This window comes from Spea bombifrons, chromosome 3, assembly GCF_027358695.1.
Source record: "Spea bombifrons isolate aSpeBom1 chromosome 3, aSpeBom1.2.pri, whole genome shotgun sequence".
NCBI classification, from domain to species: Eukaryota; Metazoa; Chordata; class Amphibia; order Anura; family Pelobatidae; genus Spea; species Spea bombifrons.
Window position 1 is genome coordinate 76,829,332 of NC_071089.1, and position 24,692 is coordinate 76,854,023.

The window sequence follows — 24,692 nt, forward strand, 5'->3', positions numbered from 1 at the left end:
TTCATGAACAGTGGCATGGCCTTCTTACCACTGCAGAGGTATGTCTTTTGGGCTGCAAGTCTTCCATGATGACCACACTTCTCCGGACAGTAGATGGGTGTACCAGGTTCCAAGGCCGCTTTAGCCAGATGTTGTGGAAGAGAAAGGCACTGTTTAACAAGCCAGTTCTCTTCCCACAACTGCAGGCTAATTAATTAGACTTAATATGTAAATAATATATATAATATATAGTATAATATAATATAGGCTCATGTGTATATATATATATATAAAAAATAAACAACAGAATGTTATTTTTATAAAAATTAAATAATTAAAAAAGATGACCTCTCATTACATGGCATTAACTCATGTGTGCCTGCACCGCAATATGTTTTGTGTGGTCACCTGCAGGGTGCATATTTATTGGATCCATTTACTAAGGTGGGTGGGACTCTAAATCCTCAATTTAGTATTTTCCCATTCTATAATGTGATCAGATTCATGGTTTACACTAAATTATGAATAGTTTGATTTATCCTGAAAAATATATATATTTCCTTAGGTAAATTATAGGCTGTTTGTCTCCAAGTAACAACTATAGCAAAACAATCAAAACTGCTGTGGCCTCCCAGGGTGAGACATGTGTTCTGGCTCCCTGGCACTAAAAGCTAAGAGTGTTGTAAAAAGTCATAATACAAAAAAAAAAACAGTTTTAAGCATCATGACACACACAAGTGTGTGAGTGGATAACCTACATTTAATATGCTTAGCACATGTAAAAAAAACAAACAACTGTTTTGTTAACACATTAGGTGCAGCAAAATGCAGGACAAATGGGAAAATAATTGATCAGCTGTAGTTTTTTCAAATAGTGTAAAATTTATCAGGAACATTTTGTGTGTAATTCTTTCTTAACAAATCAGATGGTTGTCAAATTGCAGTGTGCAAAGTCACATAACTGAACAAAAAAACCCCTAGTGATCAACTTACATTAATGGTCCAGGTTTTATGAATCTCCCTATTAGAAAATCCTAAATCTTGCTTTTGTTAGGTACTAGATATTAATTAGTGCAGACGCATAGATTTAGGATACAAATAAACGAAAAAAATTAAAAAATGGATTACAAGATCCGAGTTTAATCTTTTTATGTCAAAACGTGACATAGGTGTTTTCAAAATCAGGAAAAATACATAAATATACAGTATCTATATATATTTTCACATGCACAAGCAGTGGCTATGTATACTTTTTTAGGTAAAACCGTGAAAAAAATTTTAGGCATTTTTCTTATTTTGTTAAAAAAAAAATTTCATACTAAATGATGGTCTATCTATATATATAGTGTTTAAAAAAGCCCTAAGTGTCTTACAATAAATAATTTGGAGCCTATTGAAGTCAATAGAGATGCAATATAAGTTTGTAACATTGGAGGCTGCATGTATATATGTAAGTAAATAAGAACATCAATGGCCATTTTAGAAGGTAGTGCCATCTAGCAAAAATTATTTCCATTTTTTTGTGATGGGCTTTTTTTAATGTTCTTATAAAATAATACATATATATATATATATATATATATATATATATAGATATATATATCTATATCTATATATATATATATATATATATATATAGATATAGATATATATATCTATATATATATATATATATACACACTATATGGACAAAAGTATTGGGACACCAGACCTTTACACAAACAGGGATTTTTATGTCATTTTATCATATTCTAAATACCCCCTTTGCAGCTTCCCCTCTTTTGGGAAGGTTTTCCACAAGATTTTAAAGTGTTATTGTATGAATTTTTGGCCATTCATCCAGTAGAGCATTTGGGAGGACAGGCACTTATGTTGGATGTGAAGGCCTGGCTCATAATCTCCATTATAGTTCATCCCAAATGATTTCGATGGGGTTAAGGTCAGGGCTCTGTGCGGGCCAGTCAAGTTCTTCCACACCAAACTCATCCAACCATGTTGGGTCAAATACTTGGGACAGAGCACTAGAGCTTTCGATAACGGTATGTCATACTGACATGAGCACACATTTACTGTTTCATCCATTATAGACTAGTCTATAAATGTTCACTGTTAATTTGTTAAAAGTAATCTTCCAGTCACAAAGTGCAGTAATCTGCTCACCGCTTTGACATTGGAGGGGTTACAGAATCAGAATAATGATAAAATATGTTTAAAATGAGTAGGAAATAGAAAAAACCCAAAGGCTAACACACAGAAACACATCTAATAACTAAAATTCAACTCGAGTCAAGTTGGCAGTTAAGTTTAAAAAGGGGCACTCATTTGTCAAGCTCAAAAGGCAACCCAATGCTTAGTAAACGTAGTGATCATGTTGCAACCCTTCAGCAAATTTCTCAGTGGGCTGGAGGTTTAACTAGTAAAATTAAAATGATATGGCTTCTTTTGAACCAGAAATACACTACATTTGTATCAGAAAAGAATAGCGAAAAGCTATATTAGCCGCGTACCAAAAAATAAAAACAGTATAAAGCAACAGATTTAAATTTTAAAAAATTAGCATTTATTAAAGGAAATTCATAGATTGCCCTTTTAAATTTCTGTTATGTCTTGGCCCTTTTAAGAGATGTGAGCGTATCAACTGAGCATGCGTGGAAGGCTCCATTAGCTGAGCTGTGCACAGTAATGTGAATATCCAGTTTGAATTGAGCTGCTGTAGAAGCATCTGGTGAAGTGCAATATTTCCAGCTATTGTATGGGTAAGAAGAATGAGAGATTTGGCAATTTGTAACGGCTGTATTACACGCACTGTCTTTCTTATGAGCTACTGGATAGAAATGATTGAAATAAAACAATACAGCAGAATAACACTTGGAACATTTTATAGAAACAGCAGAAAAAAAAATTATGTTTCAAACAGATCTATTTAAAGTAGGCACCCCTCCTGATCGTATATATTTAATGCTGTGAGCGATCACATAATGCAGATAGTGAGAGATCTGTACACAACTGACAATCTAAATGAATGACAGAAGAGAGTAGGTCTGCTGAACATCTAAAAAAAATAGCTTAACCCTGTATGTGATTAATATAGTTATGATATATGTATGATTTGGTGGATTTAGTTGAATGTCTATATATCAAAGAATAATAACAGAGTGACTGATGGATGTATAGAAATGCACAGATAAATTGTAACATTGTTATCAACAGGCACAACTGTTACATTACATTACTGAAACATACAAACACACACTGGCCATATGGGCCACAGGATGTTTTTAGATTGCTTCCTCCCACACAACATAAAGATCTTAAAGGAACACTCCAGCTTTCATATGCACCTTAATGCGTATGATAGCTGAGAGGTCCTTAACATTTACATGGTGTTTTCTTTACAAATGCCTGATGAGATATGCATTTGCCCCCTTCCCTGCCCCCAGCTATTTTCTATGTTGTGTTCAGCCGATGCAGCGCATGATATAGTTACTGGCAGTAAGCTCTAATACTGGCTTAGTGAAGACCCCCATGCGCATGTGTGGAAAGCACACTTTCCTACCATTGATCGTTGCTTTAAACGCACAATCAGTGGCACAAAACAATTGGGACACGGAGGTGATAGGAAAGCTATAAAGCTGAAGCTTCCAACTAAGGAAGGGTATTCTTTTTTGTTCCCAATTTTATGTAATGCATATATAGGCACCTACAAAGTACTTTCATGTGTGTTGGTTGTTTAGGGGACACCCTTAAATCCCATTCCAATCCACAATAGTTAATGACTGAACATGGCCTGGTGAGATATCAGATTCCTGCTATACCATACTGTTCAGTCACATACAACTGCCAGATCCGAATTATTATTAATAATAACAGCCATCCGAATTATTATTATTATTAGTTTGTAATCGTGCAGGGCCCTCCTTTCCTTGTTTCTGTAGGTAAAAGTTGTTACGTTATGCACAATGTGTTATGTCCTGTTTACTCATTGTACAGTGCTGCAGAATATGACAGTGCTATATAAATCAATAAATACAGTATTTGCTCGATTACAAGATGACCCAGATTATAAGACGACCCCCCAAAATCTAAATATTAATTTAAGAAAAAAAGAAAAAGCCTGAATATAAGACTACCCTATAGGAAAAAAGTTTTACTAGTAAATATTAATTCATGTAAATGATTTTTTCATATTTAATAAAAGCTATGATTGAGAAAAATATATATTTATTTTATTTCCTTTAATTTGCCAACCTGCCCCCCCCAGTTATGCACATCTGCCCCCAGGCTTGACACTCTGCCCCCAGAAATGCCTTATACCCCCCTATTTTCCACTCTGCCCCATGATGTGCCTTTTAACCCTCTATATGCCACTCTGCTTCCAAAAATGTCTTATACCCTCCTATATGCCACTGTGCCCCATGATATGCCTTATATTAAAAGGCATATCATGGGGCACAGTGGCATATAGGGGTTAAAATGCATTTCTGGAGGGACCACACTCCTGTTAAGCCCAGGCAACCAGTACATGCTGGAACCTGGGGATGATAGGAGTGTGATTACAGCCTCCCTATGCCATGCTACTTCCCCTTACACATGCTATCACACACACACTCATTCACAAACATTTAAATACTCATTCATTCCACACATACTTGCTACCCCCACCCCTTACCTGAACTGCAGATCTCTCACTCGCAGACTTCTGCAAGGGTCCGGCTGTGCGAGCAACTTCTCTTGTCCCGCCCCACGAGGAAGAAAGAGGGGGCAGAGTCATCTGATGACTCTGCTGGCTTCCTGTTGCTAGTACAAGAGACGCTGCGCGCGACCAAAGCACTGGCAAGCAGCCTGGCCCCAGCGGATATTTTTTTCCAGCTATTTGAGGTCTGATTAGAAGAAGACCTCGATTATAAGACGAGGGGTATTTTTCAGAGCATTTGCTCTGAAAAAAACCTTGTCTTATAATCGAGCAAATACGGTAATCATAATACCCCTCGTCTTATAATCGGGGTCGTCTTATAATCAGACCTCAAATAGGTCTGCTTATGCGACGACTAAGATCCAGATCCCCCGCAGCTGCAGGGGACCTGGATCCTCCTGTCTCCCCCCCGCCCCACTTACCGGTGCTTCTGAGTCCCCGGTGTGTAGCCGGGGCAGCGTGTAGATGTATACGCGATTCGCTTAGACAACTTACACTGCAGCCGGAAGGAGGTGTGGCTAGCAGCGGGGCTTGTCTGCGTCCATCGCGCAGACCTTCCCCGGCTGTCAGAGATCAGAGTTCTCTCTGACAGTCGGGGCTTGTCTGCGCGATGGACGCAGACAACCCCCGCTGCTAGCCACACCTCCTTCCGGCTGCAGCGTAAGTTGTCTACGCAAGTCTTGTAGACATCTACATGCTGCCCTGGCTACATGACAGGGGACTCAAAAGCACCGGTAAGTTGGGGGGGGCGGGGGAGTGTTAAATGGGGGGCATAAAGCATTTCTGGAGGCAGAGTGCTCTATTAAATGCCTTTTAACCCCCTTAATGCCACTTTGCCTCCAGAAATGCCTTTTTAACTCTCTATACGCCACTCTGCCTCCTGAAATGCCTTAAACCTCCCTATATGCCACTCTGCCCCATAATATGCCTTTTAACCCTCTTAATGCCAGAGTGGCATATAGGGGTATAAGGCATTTCTGGAGGCAGAGTGGCACATAGGGGGTCAAAAGGCATATCATGGGGCACAGTGGCATATAGGGTTAAAAGGCATATCATGGGGCACAGTGGCATTTAGAGGGTTAAAAGGCATATCATGGGGCACAGTGGCATATAGGGGGTATAAGGCATTTCTGGGACAGATGTGCATAACTGGGGGGGCAGGTTGGAAAATAGAAGGAAATAAAACCAAAATATTTTTCTCAATCATAGCTTTTATTAAAAAAAATAGTTTACATGAATTAACATTTACTGGTAAAACTTTTTTCCTATAGGGTCGTCTTATATTTAGGCTTTTTCTTTTTTTCCTAAATTAATATTCAGATTTGGGGTGTTGTCTTATAATCGAGCAAATATGGTAGTAAGCATGAAAGTATTAAATTACCAAAAAGACACTTGTTTTTTTCTTTGTGTGTGTTGTATCTAGAGAACAAGATTTACCCCTTAAGGACAAATGACGTGCTTGGCACCTCATGGGGTTAAATGAGTTTAGAAACTGACTAAATATGCTCAAACAGTATTGCTGCAATGTATCGGTATTGTTGCAGGGGCACCATGTGATCTCTCTCAGGAGCAATCAGATTCACCATAATGAATATGGTGGCATCTGGCTGCTGAAAAGAGCTTTAAAAGCAATCAGTGATCGCTTTCTTTGCTTAGCTGATGTTGCTAAAATGCCTTGATATGGAGGCATTTAGCAACACACAGATAAAAATCAAGGGTGTCCATCTGCTCATCGGAAACCAAGTGAGCTCTCCTTGCAGGTTAATCACAGATGCTGTGATTACCAATGCAGGGAAATGGAGCCCAGCTAAAATATTAAATATAAAAAAATATACAAATCAAAAAACAAAAAAAAATAAAAACAGGTAAAAAATAAACATGTAATAACATTTAAAAATAATAAACTCCAGTAATGTCATCATGACATAAGGGGAACCACCCAGTTCCAGGATAATGTCAGAAAAAATAAAATGTAAAAACACCTTGTTTTTTACCCACCAGGGGTTCATTTTTCTCTAACTTTTTTAGTATGATGCAGCACTTCTAAAGCACTGAGGAGGCTTATGCCTTCTTGGCCTCAGATTCTGAGGCCACTGACTCAGCGTCAGATTTTGATGTTGGTCAGTTCACAGATACCGCTAGTGATCTATGTGTGGATGTTGGGCCCCCTGTCAGAAGTAGTCATTGCACTGCTCCTGAGGGGTGGGTGCCACCTAATTATTGTAGGCCAGCTATTCCTCCTTTTACTGCAATTTTTGGCATCAATATTGATACAGCAGGATTTACTCTCTTGTGGCTTTTCCTGGGAGATGATGTCTTGGGGGACATTGTGTCTCATTTTTTTAGCAAGCAGCCATGGACCTCAATTGATGTGCCAGAATTTCTTAAATGCTAATAAGCATCAATAAAAAGCCCTCCACTAATCCCTGGTAAAGTATAAGGCAGGGCTCAACAAATCCCAGGCGCCAGGTCGCCATGGCGACTCAGAATTTTGTCCTGGCGCCTAGGAGTTTGTCAGCCTCTTACATCCACACAAAAATGCCCCCGCGTCACGACGCGGAGGCGCTGCTGCCGCTGTCTGCCCAGGAGTCTGGGCAGACAGCACAGCCACTCAGAGCCCGCCCCAGAGCCTGTGATCACTCCCACGGAGTGATCCTGTAGGCTGAAACCGCAATTGCAGGAAAACCTGCAATAGCGTTTTCAGGCAGCTTCAGGAAAGGGGGTTCAGCGTTGATTGGGTCCCCACACAAGTGTGGGGACCTGACACAACATCCCCCTGCTGCCTGATCGCTCCATGAGAGCGACAGGGCAGCGGTAACCCCTTCAATGCCGCGATCGCGGCATTTAGGGGTTAATTCCCGTTTTTCCAGGGGCTCTGCTGCTGGTGGTCTGCCTGCAAGCCCAGGCAGACCAGCAACAGCAAAAACGAGCCCCCACAAGCCCTTTGATGACTCCTGTAGGCATGGAAGCCTACAGCAGTCATCAGAGACTCCCCCCTGCAATGGCTGGTCTATAGACCAGCAATTGCTTCCCAGCTGCCAGAGGCAGCTTCAGTGACAGGGGGAGAGGGTTCTTTGGTCTCCACATGAGTGTGGAGACCAGCCCCAACACCCCCCTGCTGCCTGATCGCTCCATGAGAGCAGTGGCGTCGGCAGGGGGGGGCCAGAGGGGGCCATGGCCCCCCCTACATTATGCTGTGCCCCCCAGTGTGCCCCCCCAATTGAAATGTGATGCTGCTTTGACCCGGCCCACCGCCGGGAGACCGGGACATTTCCCGGTGTGCCGGCAGATTGAGCTGAAATTGCAGCCGATGCGGCTGACAGTTTCAAAGCGGTTTTAAAACCGCTTCGGTTTTACAGCCGCTTTGAAACTGTCAGCCGCATCGGCTGCAATTTCAGCTCAGACAGTTTCAAAGCGGCTGTAAAACCGCTTCGGTTTTAAAACCGCTTCGGTTTTAAAACCGCTTCGGTTTTAAAACCGCTTTGAAACTGTCAGCCGCATCGGCTGCAATTTCAGCTCAGACAGTTTCAAAGCGGTTGTAAAACCGAAGCGGTTTTAAAACCGAAGCGGTTTTACAGCCGCTTTGAAACTGTCTGAGCTGAAATTGCAGCCGATGCGGCTGACAGTTTCAAAGCGGTTTTAAAACCGCTTCGGTTTTAAAACCGCTTTGAAACTGTCAGCAGCCGGCCGTTTAATGGCTTGCCAATCGCTGAGGCTCTTCGTCCCGCCCCTTTGAAGATGCACCGTGATGCTCAAGGGGGCGGGCACTTTCGGAACAGATGCTCTATGACAGGGAGCACGCGGTAGGAGAGCAAGAGCAGCGGTGTTAAGGCGGAAAAACGAAGACTTCAAAAAAGTAATTATTTCATTTTAAAAAAATAGTTGAGGGTCTTCAAATGTCATTTGAAATTAAAAGGAGAACCCCCATTAAATATGTTTGGGTTAAAAATGCCATTATTTAATATTTGTGTTATTTGCTCTAAGAGCAAGGAGCAGTGCACTAGAGCAAGTACACCAGATCTCACTGGAGGTGGCACATTAACAAGGGGGGGGCTGCCTTGGGAAAATAAAATACATAAAGATGGTGGCTGGCAGGCTGGGGACATAATTACACATCAGGGGGGGTTAATACACATTTGTATGGGGGCCATTATAATAACCATTACAAGGGGTTGGTGCATCAATACACAAGGGAGGGGGGCAGGCTTGGGGCATCAAATAAATCAATACACAAGGGAGGGGGGCTGGCTGGGGGCATCAAATAAATCAATACACAAGGGAGGGGGGCTGGCTGGGGGCATCAAATAAATCAATACACAAGGGTGTATAGCAAAAATGCACAAAGGAGGGTGGCTGGGGGGGCACAAATACACAAGGGGCAATACACACAAACAGAGCAATGTGGAAAGCATTTTTATACTAGTAGTAGTATATACTTAATAATATTAGTAGGTTATCCCATCCTGGTGTGGGGGTCCATGTGGCAGCAGAGCCTGCCCTGGGGTGTGTATTTGGGTGTCAGTGTGGCAGACCCTGTCCTGATATGAGTTTGGTCATCTGTTTCCTGGCACTTTACTTGCTGTAGAGGGTTAAATAGAACTTTGTAATTTGTATTTATCCAGATTTTGTGGTCACTTCAGAGGACAAAACTTTCTAGGCCTAGAAATCAGTGAGAGGAAAAGTAAAGGTTTTGTGTTATTTACTCTTATTTCAATCTGAATATATTATTAAAAGGAAACGTAGATGTTGGTTCAGAGTTTGTGAAACTCAGTTCTTGATTACAGTATACAGGACGCTATTCCCCTTTGGTTTCACAGGCCTTCTCAGACCAAGTGGTACTCAGCTTAGTTATATGCAGCTGCATGCATTGTGTTATCTGTAATGAGGTGTTCATTTGGTGACGCAGCGCTAAGATGGTTGTGATGCATTAATGCATTAATATTGTTAAGAATAATGCTATCACTGTTTTGTTGCGCTGAATAAAACTGGACTTTTTCATCTAAAATTTTTTGCAGTAGCAAATGTTTGATTCCATTATGTCTAATCTTAATTTATTTGGGCCTTTTAACTTTTTTGATTTCTGGGATTTTAATAATGTGATAAAAATGATTTATAGTTGTTTGGATGTCAAATAGTGTGTATAATTCTGTTGATCTGTATCTGCTATGTTTCCATACATTATTTATGTATACATGCAAATACAGGGTTTTTTTGTCTAATTCAGTTGCATGTGTTGTTTCCATGTGTTGTTTATTTGATCTATACCTGAACTACAGGGTGTAAGTAAAAGAGCGGTATGGTTTAGTGAATGAGGGGACAAAGGGACTCTGGGGATGATTACAGGAGAGAGGACCTCTCACTGTCACGGTGCAGGACTGACTCTCACTGTCTTCTCCCGATCTGCAGTCAGTGTGGCAAATATATTTTTTTCGGTGTGGTAGCGGAGGGAGTGATTGCATGCAAGGGAGCGCTGAGCAGGACCCAAGGAAATGCTTGGGTAGGGTCCAATTTTTTCACTATAAAATATATTGGCAACAGGGTCTAATGTTTATATATATGTATATATATGTATTGGCAGCAGGGGCTAATATTTATTTATATATTGGCAGCAGGGTCTAATATTTATATATTGACAGCAGGGTTTAATATTTATATATATTGGCAGCAGGGGCTAATATTAATATATATCGGAAGCCGGGACTAATAATATATACCGGCAGCAGGGTCTAATATTAATATATATCAGCAGCAGGAGCTAATATTAATATATATCGGAAGCAGGGGGTAATAAGTGCATATTATGTAGTTAAAAATGCACGTCTAACGTGTATATATATATATATATATATATATATATATATAGTGTATATGTACCATTTTATAATTGGCCCCCCTACTTTGGTCCCTGGCCCCCCATGTGCCCCCCCTAAATATGAAAGCTGGAGACGCCACTGCATGAGAGCAACAGTGCAGCGTTAACCCCTTCAATTCCACAATTGTCTATAACACATTCGTGGCATTGCAGGGGTTAACATTTGTCCCCACAAGCTTGTGGGGACTAAATATCAGTCAATGCTGTGCTCCAATGGAACATCAGCATTGAAAACGTTAAAAAAATATATATATATATCCAAAAAAATTTAAACAAAAAAACCAAACAAAAAAAAAAAACAGCACTGACCTGAAAGTCCAGGGTACTTCCAGGTCAAATGCTGTGAGTTTAGTAAGTGGGCTGATGATGATCAGATCACTCCTAACCAACTGTTAGTTTTAAAAAAAAATTCTGGCTCCTAACTTTTTTAGCTGGCGCCTAGAGTCACAACAAATTTGTCAAGCCCTGGTATAAGGGAAGGTTGGAATTCAAGCAGTATATTCCTACCAAGCCCTCAGGTATGGAGTGAAGATGTGAAAGCTCCGCAAGAGTGAGACTGGATATACTCAGGCCTGAAATGCAATGTGTTTGGGTAAAAAACCCACAAACAATTACTGTCACAAATTTTACAAAGGTTGGTGGTACAATTAGTGCAAAGAAGTGTAAAAATAACACCATGTGAAATATCCTGGGGTGTCTAGTTTTCAAAAATATATGGGGTGTGATGGAGTAAATAGAATGTCCTGGCTTCAAAGATGTCCCAAATAGAACATGGGTGCAGAATGACCAGATTAAAAAAAGCCCTATAACTCAAACATTACAGAAATGTTAAAACAGCCTCAGTCACGAAGGGTACAAAGGGGTTAACAAAACATATTAGGTCCTATACAGGGCAATTCATGTGGAATACAAATCATAAATTCTGCTGCATAGTATATATTATGCAATTTAACTTAGAAACACACTCTGTTTAAAATTCAATTTTTCTGGGAGGTTAGATAACTATGCAGCTTTTGTAAATTTCAGTATGTGCTATACATGAAATTTATTATGCTAAACATAGCCCAATCTCCTTTAAACACTTGACTATGTGAATATTGAATTTTCAGAAATGAACATTTTATAATATAATACATTCTTAAAGAACACATATAATTCCTGTGTTTGCTGGTCAAGTTTTAAAACCTGGGTGGCAGCATGATATCCTAAGCTAGACAATGCCAGTCATACATACCTCATGCTAAATATCTGTTTCATTCCTGTCTTTTACATAAGTAAAAAAGTTATTTATTTTGGTTGCTTTTTAGTTTTGTATTTGGATGCAAACAAAAGCGACATTACCCAATGGGCAATGTTCCATCTGCAGTAAAACATTGCCTTAGCTACCAGCATCTCCTGAGGGATCAAATCTGGATTGGCGATGTTACACCACCTTCTGAACAGGTAAATAAACAGTTTATTTTAAATGTATATGAAGACAATTTTAGTAAGAATTGATAATGCACTTTCAATTTACGCTTTTGATCATATTTTTCTTCTCCTCCAGTCAAATCACATGCAATTGTACTTCCACACCCCCATGTATTTCAATAACTTTCAGTTTTGCACTAGGAGATTTAAAAACCATTTACTAAACATATGGATATGAGTGAGAAAATGTTGTTATCATGGGCAGATTAACACTCCAAAAACCGTTGCAATATAGATTTATGTACATGCATATGAATGATGCAGAACTAGGACTCTTGGCATCTGGGGCAGGATTGGAGTACCCACTCTGTGCTGGCATCACATTCTAGAAATGGTTGGAAGCAGAAAAGGGAGCAGAGGTATTGCCTCCAGGTGGCTGACGTGTGCTCCCCACCTTGCAGTCCCTGGGGCATCTACATCTCTTGCTCCACGGAAGTTCTGCTTTTGTGTCCTGTAGTATGTTTGTCCACATTTTGCTCATATTTCAAATAGTGGTTTCTACTGAATGAAATTAGGGGAAAGTTTTAAAAAAGTGCCCTGCACACGTTGACATTAGCACTTTTTTGACTGGATGGTCTGGGGAATTTATATTACTTAAAGGCATGAAATGACATGAATGATTCTATTTGACACTCGGAAAGAATGGTGCATGCGTTCATACTTTGGAACTCGTAAAGGTTCCCACCAATCTTAGAACCTCAGGATTATTGGAGATATCCTCATATTCTTTTCTGATTATATATATTTCTTATGTATTGATATATAAGAATTTCAATGATCTTATAACTAGTGCATCACAACTGAAGTCCCTGCTTGAATAACTATTTTTCACTGTTTCATAATGATTGCTCTGTTTTAGGAATCACATGTAACTGGATTCCCTCAGTGTGTAAAAATAGTAGAAGTGGGGCCAAGAGATGGATTACAAAATGAAAAGGTATTTTCAGATTGTGCCTAAATGACATGCCACATCATTACAAATACGGTAACACACACACTGTAATTGTACAGTACAAGGAAGTATTGAGTATCAGTCTATTCACAAAGTGTAGGGCAAACGATTTAAATATTTAAATATGCTCATTTTTATACATTAAATTTAATAAAGATGTATTGCATTATAACTCTTTCTACTGTTGCAAAATAATGATGTTGTTATGCTTACTCCAAACACTTTGCCAAATATGCATTAAGCTAATAGGGAAAGAAAAGCTGTGCAGTCGACAAATTCATTTCACCCTTCAAGAAAGTCACTCATGCTATGTTGGTGAATCTATAAATGCATATAAAACTAATTCAATCTGAATCCAAAAATAAAATATGCAAAAATCAATGACTTGGAGACTGATTAATGACTCTTTCCACAGACATTTGTACCAACTGATGTTAAAATTGAGTTAATCAATCGTCTTTCTGAATCAGGATTGTCAGTCATTGAGGTGACTAGCTTTGTTTCTTCAAAATGGGTCCCTCAGGTACGATAATTATATATATTTTTTTGATATACAGTTGCTTTACAATTTCTAGGAACGTATAAATGTATTCACATGGTACAATTAAAAGGTACAAAAGCTGACTTCTGATAACGGTGGGTAAAGTGTGCCGGGTAATTTTTATTTGTGGGCTTGTACGTGCACTGGGATTGCAAGTGCATGCATTCTCACTTCCAATACCCTCTGTAGCTGGGTTCAGTAAACAATATAGAGGCTATTGTCCATGCTATTGTCATTGCGGCTTTAGCAGAACAGCATGTCACAGCAAGGCTGAAGGGAGTTCAGTTATTGCAAAATTATACACTTTTATAAACAGGAAAAACTGTTCGTTTATGTATAGCTTGAGGGCTGATTTTAATGTTTGTATTATTAAAGGGGTAGTAGAAGCATTGTTAAACACTCATCTACAGACACCAGACAAGCCAGAAGGCTTGTTTTTTTTCTCAGAAATCTCATGATGCTGCCACAGCCACAAGGGATTCTGGGTATTATTAAATGAATTAAATAGATTATTTCACATGACAATGACAGATGACAAAAGCAAATCATTTAAAAGCACAGACAATACACCTGTAAATTGATTATAGCTAGATGAATTGGACCTATTTCCATGTTAGCCCACAGGGAAGAGAAAGGTTATAGCAGAGGTCAAAGTAAAATATCCAATATTAAACAAATGTGACAAGACATGCGAAAACAGGAGCAAGAGGGCATCACTTGTTAATAAAAGAATAGTAGCATATAATATTACAATACATTCATGGTTTTTCCCACCAGTTCTTGTACAGCATTGCAGTTTGCATGGTTAGCTTGGAACCTGACATACTAGAACTCTTACTGTGTTCATATTTCTACATAATTAGGTTCCCAAAACAACAGATACTTATCGTAAGAGCGTTGGGTCATTGGGGGTTAGCTATGTGAATTGATTAAAGAGCAAATATTAAAAAGTGATCTTATTGAAACTGCATTTATTAGCCAACATGTGGTTGCTATAGTGATAAGATGTTATTTAACACAGCTACACTGCAAATCAACGTGTATATTGTGGTACTGCAAGACAAGGAGTGAGTAGGTAAAGTCTCATGCTTTCAACTGATAGTACTTGTTATGCACTGTATTTCAGGGTACTTTTCACTTTTATAGTCACTATTCATATTGATACACTGCTGTATACTGTATATACTAACATAAAAAAATAATTCTATGTAGATAGACTGTTTTGTCTCTGGTACCACCCTTATAGCCACATACATTTCAGTTTTCAGTCTTTAGTAGTTCTAAAAGCTTATGTTACTTGACATCTTTTTTCTGTGTTGGCCCAATAAAAGAGATTCACTTCTACACAAGACTCTAGACTTCATTCTACAAATTTAAAAACATAAGAGTGGTTATGTATTTGGAACAGTTCTGGTTCAGAGTGGTAAACATGGGCCCATCATCAGGAATGTCCAGTTGGTTCCTTCAGCAGCTTTATTAATTTTACCACTTTTCTCCTGATTTGGTCTCTATATGTAACATCTCATTTTCATTTACAATTTGTTTTCTAAGAGAGTTTTCTAAACCCCAGAAAACATTTTATTCCCTTTGCCTTTCATGGTTAAATGTTGTATATTTAGTTAATTTATTTTAAGTAAGGTCTGCAGGGTAAGTTTTCGAGAGTAAACTTATCAGCCAATATCCTTTATTTATTGTGTTATATTTCAGATGTATGTATTGATATGTATGGGTTAAATCCCAAGACAGCGTGAACTAGATTTAGGGAACATAGTTGACTCCACTCCATTACATCCATATAGTTTTGCTAATCTTGGTAGGAACTCTGTTAATCTAAGACTTAAGTACACAATATGAGAAACAGAAGCAACTCTAAATAAAAACACATACGGATTCTAACAGATTTGAGCCCTATAGAGGTTAAACAAAAAACTGGCCATTCTTGTCTTGGACTGATTTAGCGTACTTGTCCCTCATTCTGCCAAAGGTTAGTTTTGTAACTAATCGTAATATAGATCAAAAGTAATTAATATCAAACACTTGAAACTGATATTAATGATGAAACACAGATTAATTTTCTGCACCTGGTCTTTAGGTTGATTAGTAAATGTCATCAACACAGGAATATCTAAATGTAACACTAAATAATGAATCAACAGAAGTTACTTACAGTTTGGCTATATGTTTTAGGTCTAAAATGCAAATTATGAGTTTCTTTTGGACACAGTATTAATCACAAGGGTTCCTTTACTGTACCTGTAAGAATGTGGGTTAAATTAGCCATGTTCTTTGTAATGTATAATAAGGTGTGAAAGTTGCAAGTAATATATTACTGGTAAATTCTCAATGTGATAGGGCTGGGGCTTAAAGGTACCTGATTTGTTAACGTTATAAGCTTATTGATATCCATTTTGCATTAAACTACATGGATTATTTAGTTATTGGAGGTAGAAAATAACACTTCTGCCCCATTTCATTCTAAACCCAGTTGCATTTACTGGAAGAAGCAAGCACTCACCAGTACATATCAGTGCATAACACCAATTTTGACTTTTATAGACACAAAGGGTAAAGGAGGCCCTACTCAAATGATCTTACGAACTAGAGAATTATTTTTTTAATAAATTTTTTTATTTTAATGTAGCAGGGGTGTTATTTTGTGTGTTTCAAGCAAGGAATGCAAGTCATATGTTAGCATGTGACTGGAGGCGAGTCTGGTCAGTTGAGTTAACCCTAAACTCGACTGACCATTTGCCTGCTTAGTGAACAGACTAAAAATCCAAAATAATTTTTTAATATATGAATGGTTAATGCTCCCTGTAGAGCATGGAAACCTCCAACCGGGGGACAGGGCATGCCTAGAAGCTCCGCCATTTTGCCCTCCCATGGCAGAGATTCTGGTGATATTCTCTCCACTGATTGGAGCATCGAGAAGAGAGTGTGCCCAGAAGCTCTGCCATTTTGCCTGAAGCTAACTCCCATGAAGGTCCTCAAAAAAGATGGCACTTCCAGTGATATGCTTTACTCGATTGGAGGATGTCACCTGAAGTGCCACCATGTTTGTGGAAGTTCACCGGGAGGTCGTGTCTGTCGAGATGTGGACGAAGAAAGAAGATGGAAAGGAAAAGAAAGAAACACCAAGACGATAAAGAGGATGCTAGAGAAGGAGCGAAGATGCAAGAAATGGAATCGGTCAGCGGAGAAAGTAGGAAGACATTCAGAGAGTGAATGAAAGTGTGAGAGTGAATGAGATTGAACGTGGACGTCAGACAAATATTGGACGCTGTTCCTAAATTTAAAAAGCCCCCAACCCCCCCTTTTCACCCAAAACAGACAGCCAGAAAACAGAATTCTTTGCCGAAACCAAATGGGCTAAACACTAACTGAACAATTCTTTGTTTTTGGCCCATTTACAATATTCTGTTTTGTTGCAATCACTAACTATTGCCACTTGAGCAGTTGTCATTGATATATGTATGATTGTGGAGGACTGAGGAGAATGAGGAGTCTCTATGTTAAATGTACAAGCAGCTGCCAAACATGATCATTAAAAAGTCTTTATTTAGCTAAGAAATATCAGTTAGCATTCATTTGATTTTGAACTATTGATTTTCTTTTGCTTTTATTTTGTATCTTTTTACCTTTTATATACCAGTTTGAGTACATTTACTTAACCAGAAAATATAAATATGAAAGCAATACACGTGGACCAAAACCATTTCTGACTCGTTTTTTTTTCATTATTTTGGTCCATTCTTTTTTGGGCAGCCAATTTAATTCTGCCTTTTTGGTACGGAGGAAATTTGGATGCCTTCTCTAACAACCACATCCATGTTCACTTCCCTGTCTACATTCTTCTCTCCTTTTCAGTGCTCTTTAGACTACTTCCGCAACAGGGAGGACCCTCCGTGCTCACCTCGGGGACAACTTCTTCCCTCCTTGGGTGTGCATGGAGAGTCTGCACTGTTGCAGAAGTACTCTGAAGAGTGCTGAAGAGGAGAGAATAATGCACTTGGAGAAGATGAGAACAAAGTGAGAATGAGAAACTAATAGTGAATTTAAAACAGAATTGCAGAGCTTTCTCCATTGTTTTGTTTTATTGGAGCTCCCTCCTGTTTTCAGAAGGAATGCAATGCAATTAAAAACTAGATTAAAATATTTATTTCTTTCTCGCTAATAAACTCCTTATACTTGTAGGTAGTTACAGATGTTAAGGTTTTTTTCTTTCTTTCTTTTTCCATTATCCCTTACAAGTTTAAAGAAAATTGATATTGTCTTTTTTTTAAATTGTGTTTTCAACTGTATGAAAGTGCCATTCACAGCAACCAATCTTTCAACCAATTCAAATGTAATGCTATGGAAAAACACATTAATATGTAACAACTAATCTTTTTGTTTTAGATGTCTGATAACACAGAGGTTATGCAAGCTATACAAAAGCACCCTGGTCTGCGTTATCCCGTTCTTACACCAAATATTCATGGACTGAATTCTGCAGTAAGTACATTTTGATTGTACTAGTTCTCCGTATTTTTTTTTATTTATTCAATTGTTAAAGGAAAGGAAAAAAAATAATTTAGTTTGTAGATGTAAATGTTGTCTATGGTAAAGGTGAGTATGTGCTTCAAAATATTTAATTGGATCTGTCATTGTCAGGACTCTGGTAAGCAGGTCAGGTGGGAGTCCAGTCGCAGGGGATACAAGAGGCTCAGTGTGTACCCCACCATGTATTATAACTAGAAGGATGATACAGGCGAAATGAAACACACCACAGGCTGAATAGTACGATAGGGTCTGCATTGGACAAGCTGGACGGAAGGCAAGTACAGGCTGTAAGTCTCTTGACAGGGCATTGGACACACGGCAGGGCACTGGACACACGGCAGGAAGCCCTTCTGGCAGGGCGCACGACTTGGAAGCCCTTCTGGCAGGGCGCATGACTTGGAAGCCCTTTCAGTAGCTGAACTGACAGGGGCTTGTTCTGTGTAGCTGGGCTTAGAAAAGCCAGATACGGTATGCAGGAGAGTGGTCAAAATCAAGTCGGATCAGAAGCTGAAGATCAGAAGCAGGGTGCCAGGAATGATTCAGGACCTGGTACAGAGCCACAGCAATAGGCTGCTAAACTGCAATGCAATGGCCTCAAATGGAAGAGGAAGCAGCTATTTAAGGGGTTGGGTTACACCCAGGCAAGCAGAAGCAGCTGGTCAGCTCGTTAGCCTACACAGTGCTGTGTACAGACAGGTGGCCTCTAGAGGCTGCTGCGGAAATGACACCTAGAAAATGAATACAGATTCCTGGCGGACAGGGTGGAATCCTGACAGTCATTCTGACACTGACATTTAGGGCAGAACTAGGAATTAAAATTGGCCCTGGAATTATCTCTCATACTCAAGACCTCCCGATGAACTTGGAGGATGTGCCCTGAAGCTCCGCCATTTCACTGGAAGAACATGTGCTTGTCCCGTTGTCCAGGGAGAAGTGGACGAAGAACAAATACTTTTTGGAGCACTGGAAGAAGAAAGAAGAGAGAAGACAGAAGAACAAGAAGATGCAAGATAAGAAGTGGAGCTGCACTGCACAGAGCCAAGGACATGGAAATGGTCAACAGAGAAGGCAGAGAGTATGAGAAAGAGCATGAGAATTTCGGCGTAAACGAACAAGCAGGAAATTGAATTTGTTGTCCGAAAACCAGAAAACCTTCCACAATAAATGATATTTTTTTAGGAAGCCCATGGTTTTACTTCACTGAAATCTTCTGCCAACTCACACTTTAGTGAATAAACCACAGTCCGTGTTGCAGCAGTATACAGCAGCAGAACAATAGAACACACCAGTTTCCTTTTGATTGTTTTTCTACTTTTAAGTGGCATATTAAGTGGCTGCATATGTCTAGAGGGTTGGCATGTATTCTACCACAAAGCCGGAGGCAGGTCACCCTACAGAGGGATCAGGCTCCCTGGTGCGCCAATGCATAATGAGTAAGGTATATGAACTCTGATATAGGTATACTTCATATTTGTGTAACATATCAGACTGTGTGTTACATTAACAAGTAAACCCTCTGTTTCACATTTTTCTTGATATGCCATAATGTATTCATTCTTTTTTAAAATCTAAAATGTTAATGCTTTGATGGGAGACTTCTGCTATACTGTGTTATATCTTTAGCACATTTGCACTTGTGATATCTTAAAACAATGTATTGTGCTTTTGTCTTGTTAGGTCACATATGCTCTGCACATGTCCTTTAGAAACTGCATAGGATGCTGGCCCAGAAAGCGCTTAAAGAACATAGGACACAAATGATTGAATTTCTTTTATGAACACAATGAATAAAATCGAAATCAATGCTTTTAGGCCAGGGCTGGAAAAAATGTATAGATGCTGTTTGTCAGACAGACAAATGTGGAAGCATATATGATTTGAAACATATCTGATTACAACTCTTTTTTTATTTTCTTAGTCAATAAAATAGAACAATTGCTTAATCTTGCTTTCATTGCTTCCCTTTCAGATAGCAGCAGGGGCAACAGAGATATCTGTATTTGGAGCTGCTTCACAATCATTCAGTGAAAAGAATATTAATTGTTCTATTGAGGAGAGCATGAACAAATTTGAAGATGTTGTCAGGACGGCTTGTAGTCTAAACATTCCTGTACGCGGGTACTTATTATGCATTATTATTTTTATTATTATGAGGTATGTGTATTTACTTCCATACACACCTTTTTGGTTGTGTTGGTGTTTTATCTTTGGCACCTGAAAAAGCTATGTTTAAGTTTTATTTCCAAAGAGAATGTTAACACTGACAATTAAATGTATGTAATTTCAATTTAACTTTACTTTCAATATAAAACCCTTTACATACGGGTTTAATTCAGTTTGCTAGGAGACCAACTTCTCTATGCATTTGGACCAATCCCAAAGAGCTTACCCAATAAGAAAAGCTTGATTGGCTCTGTATCCAGAGCATAGTACACAAGGATTGCATTTGTCCTAAATAATGGTTCTTTTTTTTCGTTAAAAGGTGATCTAATTTTCTTTATGTGCAGAAAAAAATTGCATAACATCTGGGAGGCATTACATTTTCAATTGATGCCAAATACTTGTTATGGTATTTATGGCTTAAAACATTATACATACAGTATCTCACAAAAGTGAGTAAACCCCTCACATTTTTATAAATATTTTATTATATCTTTTGATGTGACAACACTGAAGAAATGACACTCTACTACAATGTAAAGCAGTGAGTGTACAGCCTGTATAACAGTGTAAATTTGGTTTTACCATCAAAATAACTCAACACACAGCCATTAATGTCTAAACCTTGCAACAAAAGTGAGTACACCCCTAAGTGGAATTGTCCAAATTGGGCTCATAAATTATGGCAAGTCGCTCAGGTTCCAAAGTACCACTGCAGGGAATTCTCTTCTCTGGCAGCCGGCGAACGTCTGTGCGATGGACGCAGAGAACCCCTGCTGCTGCTGGCACTTCCGCTGGGGGCTTCTATGACGGAGCACTGCCGTCACATGACCTTCCGGTGCTCAGTCATAGAAGCCTCGGCGGAACTAATGCGGTCCTCCACCCGCTGCCCCCACTAGACACCAGGAAGTCAGAAACACTGGTAAGTCGGAGGGGGCGGGGAGTGTTATATGGGGGCATTAGGCTTTTCTGGAGAGTGCCCTATGATATGCCTTTTAACTCCCTTTATGCCACTGCCTCCAGAAATGTCTCTTAACCCCCTATATGCCACTCTTCCTCCAAAAATGCCTTTTAACCCCCTATATGCCACTCTGCCTCCAGAAATGCCTTATACCTCCTATATGCCACTCTGTCCCATGATATGCCTTTTAACCCCCTATATGTCAGAGTGGCATATAGGGGTATAAGGCATTTCTGGAGGCAGAGAGGCATATAGGGGGTGAAAGGCATTTCTGGAGCCAGAGTGGCATTTCTGGGGGCAGGTGTGCATAACTGGGGGTGGGCATGTTGGCAAATGTTTATTAACCCCTTAATGACAAAGCCCGTACATGTATGGGCTCAAAATGCATTGTTTTCAATGGGTTTAGGGACCGGCCATTGTCCTTAAGGGGTTAAATATGAAAAAATAGTTTACGTGAATTAATACTTACTAGTAAAACTTTTTTTCCTATAGGGTCGTCTTATATTCAGGCATTTTCTTTTTTTTTTTCTAAATTAATATTCAGCGTTTGGGGTGTCTCCTTATATTCGAGCAAATACGGTAATAGCTGAAAAAATCAAGATGAGGGAGTATCTTGCTCCTATATTTGCTTCTTTAACCACATCTAAAAATGTTTTTGATATAAAATTCATCAGGTGATCTAGGTAAATTGCATAGTAAAGATTGCAAACCCCTCTTTATTTTAAATGTCATGTTCTAACCAAATATTAAACACTATATTCATTTGGTTAGAATTTGCGTATTGCTTTAGTTGCAGATTGTGTAACGTGATTGTTATGTTGAGTATTTTAACATAGAAAATGAAGCAATAACTGAATAGGAACCCACAAATAAAATAAAATATACATCAATATGTCAATAACTACCTATAGAAGATAAAATTATAAAATATAATAAAGAAATTGCATAAAGATATTAGGCCCTTTTTTTGTAGTAGAATCATTTCTTATAAAAATACAATATTAATGCTTTAAGCATCCCCTTATGATTTACCTGCAAACTCATTGTGATAAAATGTAGATCTGACTAAGTGGGATCACTTGCCAATTAAGCTTTAGTACATTTTATTTCCTTAACTCTCAGTTATGCGCGGAGTTATCTAATTACATTTCTGGATTTAATTCAAAGTAATAATAACACTTTCCAGAATATGTCCAAACCGTCATAACTGGCACTGGAAAAAGCATGCCTCTTCTATGAACACATGAGGGATACGAACAATGTATATTTTCTGGAAGAAGTCCATTTCTTTAATCTAGAACATAGCACTGTTCAGGGCTTACTGTAATGATGAACAACATGTTTCTGCCATCTGGAATCTTTTCTTATGATCATTCTTAAAATGTATTCATCCCTAATGGGTATGTTGTTAAATTAATTGGAGTTTGTTGTTATATTTTAAGTATTAATCATGGCTTGATATTTACTATGGCATAGCTTAACATACTTGAAAGTTTTTTTCTTTGTTTTTCGCCATTTTTTTTTAGAAGAGGTTAATACGGGGTTAACTCGCTATGCACTATGCAGCAGCTTTGGCGCCAGGATTTTAAATGTCCGTCCGAACAACTCTATCGGTCGCCGACAGGGACCTCTTCTGCCATCAACCCTGCACTTCATTGGTTGATGGAGACGAGCCTCCTGCTGGAGACCAATAGAGTCGCTTGCACAGCACTTTAACTCCTGACGGAAAACTTGGCCTTTCTCCCCGCTCCAAGAGTTAAAGGTGTTTAACTCCTGGCGGAGAAACCTACGGATTTCCGCTCCTGGTAACCCCTGCGATGCTGCGCGGATAACGGGAGTGGAAATTCGTAGGTTCGCTGTCAGGAGTTAAAGAGCCATCAGAACAACTTTATTGCTCGCCTACAAGGGCTTTTGGAGGCCCCTGCCGGCGACCAATAAAGTCGTTCTTATGGCTCTTTAACTCCTGACGCAGCATCGCAGGGGCTAACGGGAGCTGAAATCCATAGGTTCGCCATCAGGAGTTAAAGGGCCATAAGAACAACTTTATTGGTCACCGGCAGGGGTCTCCTCTAGCATCAGCCAATAGAGTCGCTCGCACGGTCCTTTAACTCCTGACGGCGAACCTACGGATTTCTGCTCCCATTGACTCCTGCGATGCAGCCAAGATAAGGTATGCTAGATGGGGAAGCGACCAGGGAGATTAGCAAACGAAGACGAACACGAAGATTCCGTGTGTTGTGTGTCTTTGTCTTCGTATACATTTTGCTAAGAAGTTGAGATTTGGTGCTCCAGCCACAGTACCCCCTCCCACTAGTGACACCACTGCTATAATCACCTTTAAATTCACTAAGCTATTCAGTACCAATTCTACTGCTAATGTTTATCTATAGAGATAGCATGCCTATGTGCTTGATTTTATACACCTATTAGTAATTGGTGTGGCTGAAGCATTTAAACTCTATATTTAGGATCAGTGTCCACATACTTTTGGTCATACATTGTGTATGGCTGAGAATGTTTGGAGAATAGCAATTAGATGGGGAAAGGATAATATGGGCTAATTCATCACAGATTTCGTTTAGCTATAATAGACAAATGTATGATAACCAAGCCATTACATTAAAATTAAAGAACAAAGCGATGGTATTAAAAAGTAGTTTAGTTTTTCATAGAGAATGATTTCATGAAATAAGGCAAAAATGTCTTTGGCCCACATGGGAAAAATGTCAGAAGTCTAACCAGATGTATATAATAAAACAATTTTATCATTGAGATATATGATAACCAATGGCAGATTTTAAAAGAAAGGGGAACTTTGTGATGAAAACCATGTGCAAAATATCTCACATCAAAAGTTTTATGCAGACACTCATCTATTCTCAATGTTTTCAGCAGCTGTTTAGGTTGATATCTTTGTGTCGCTTATCAACAAAATTTGATAATGCTTCCAGACTATTTATACAAATTTACATAAAACTGATGGTAGATAAGTACCATTTGGCTTGCCTAGTTTGGAAACAATTGCAGTTTATTGTCCTCCTGAGTTTTTTCAGGAACGTTTCATAGTTCCTTCAAGTTTGGCAACAGAACTTTTAGTTGCTGTTCATTATCATTCAAAAATGCCTCCATATTCAAAAATGTCTCCATATTCATGTCTAATAAATTATTTTAGAACTCAACTTTTGTTTCTAGAAGTTCCAGCATCTGAGCAACGTTATTCCTCAATTATATTTTACAGATCTCTTATTGTTCATAGATGCATGCAGCATTGATGCATTTTTTGCATAGCTGAGTGCAAGTAGCATGAAACATGGTTTGCTATTGTGTACACTTATTGATATGGTTTGGCTAAGTCATCATGAGAAACATTTAATGAAGGATCACACAAATGTATAATGGAAATAAAAGGTAATTTAAGAATCACGGTGAACCCCTTAAATTATTTTAACCTTTAGAACTTTCCCCAAATATGTGTATATGCAATGAGGTTATATTTTAAAGCAATTAACATACTTCATTTTC

General features: G+C 38.9%; 1 protein-coding gene across 2 annotated transcripts in view; it reads left to right on the forward strand.

The window, feature by feature from the left end:
- Positions 1 to 2,644: 2,644 nt before the first annotated feature.
- HMGCLL1 (3-hydroxymethyl-3-methylglutaryl-CoA lyase like 1) overlaps positions 2,645 to 24,692 on the forward strand; it is a 33,422-nt gene continuing 11,374 nt past the window's right edge. For both annotated transcript variants that reach the window (XM_053460067.1, XM_053460068.1), the window contains exons 1-6: positions 2,645 to 2,735; positions 11,852 to 11,987; positions 12,874 to 12,951; positions 13,382 to 13,489; positions 17,906 to 18,001; positions 20,019 to 20,167. In XM_053460067.1, the coding sequence (XP_053316042.1) occupies positions 11,889 to 11,987; positions 12,874 to 12,951; positions 13,382 to 13,489; positions 17,906 to 18,001; positions 20,019 to 20,167 (530 nt within the window). In that variant the 5' untranslated portion in view covers positions 2,645 to 2,735; positions 11,852 to 11,888. The remainder of the gene's footprint in view (positions 2,736 to 11,851; positions 11,988 to 12,873; positions 12,952 to 13,381; positions 13,490 to 17,905; positions 18,002 to 20,018; positions 20,168 to 24,692) is intronic.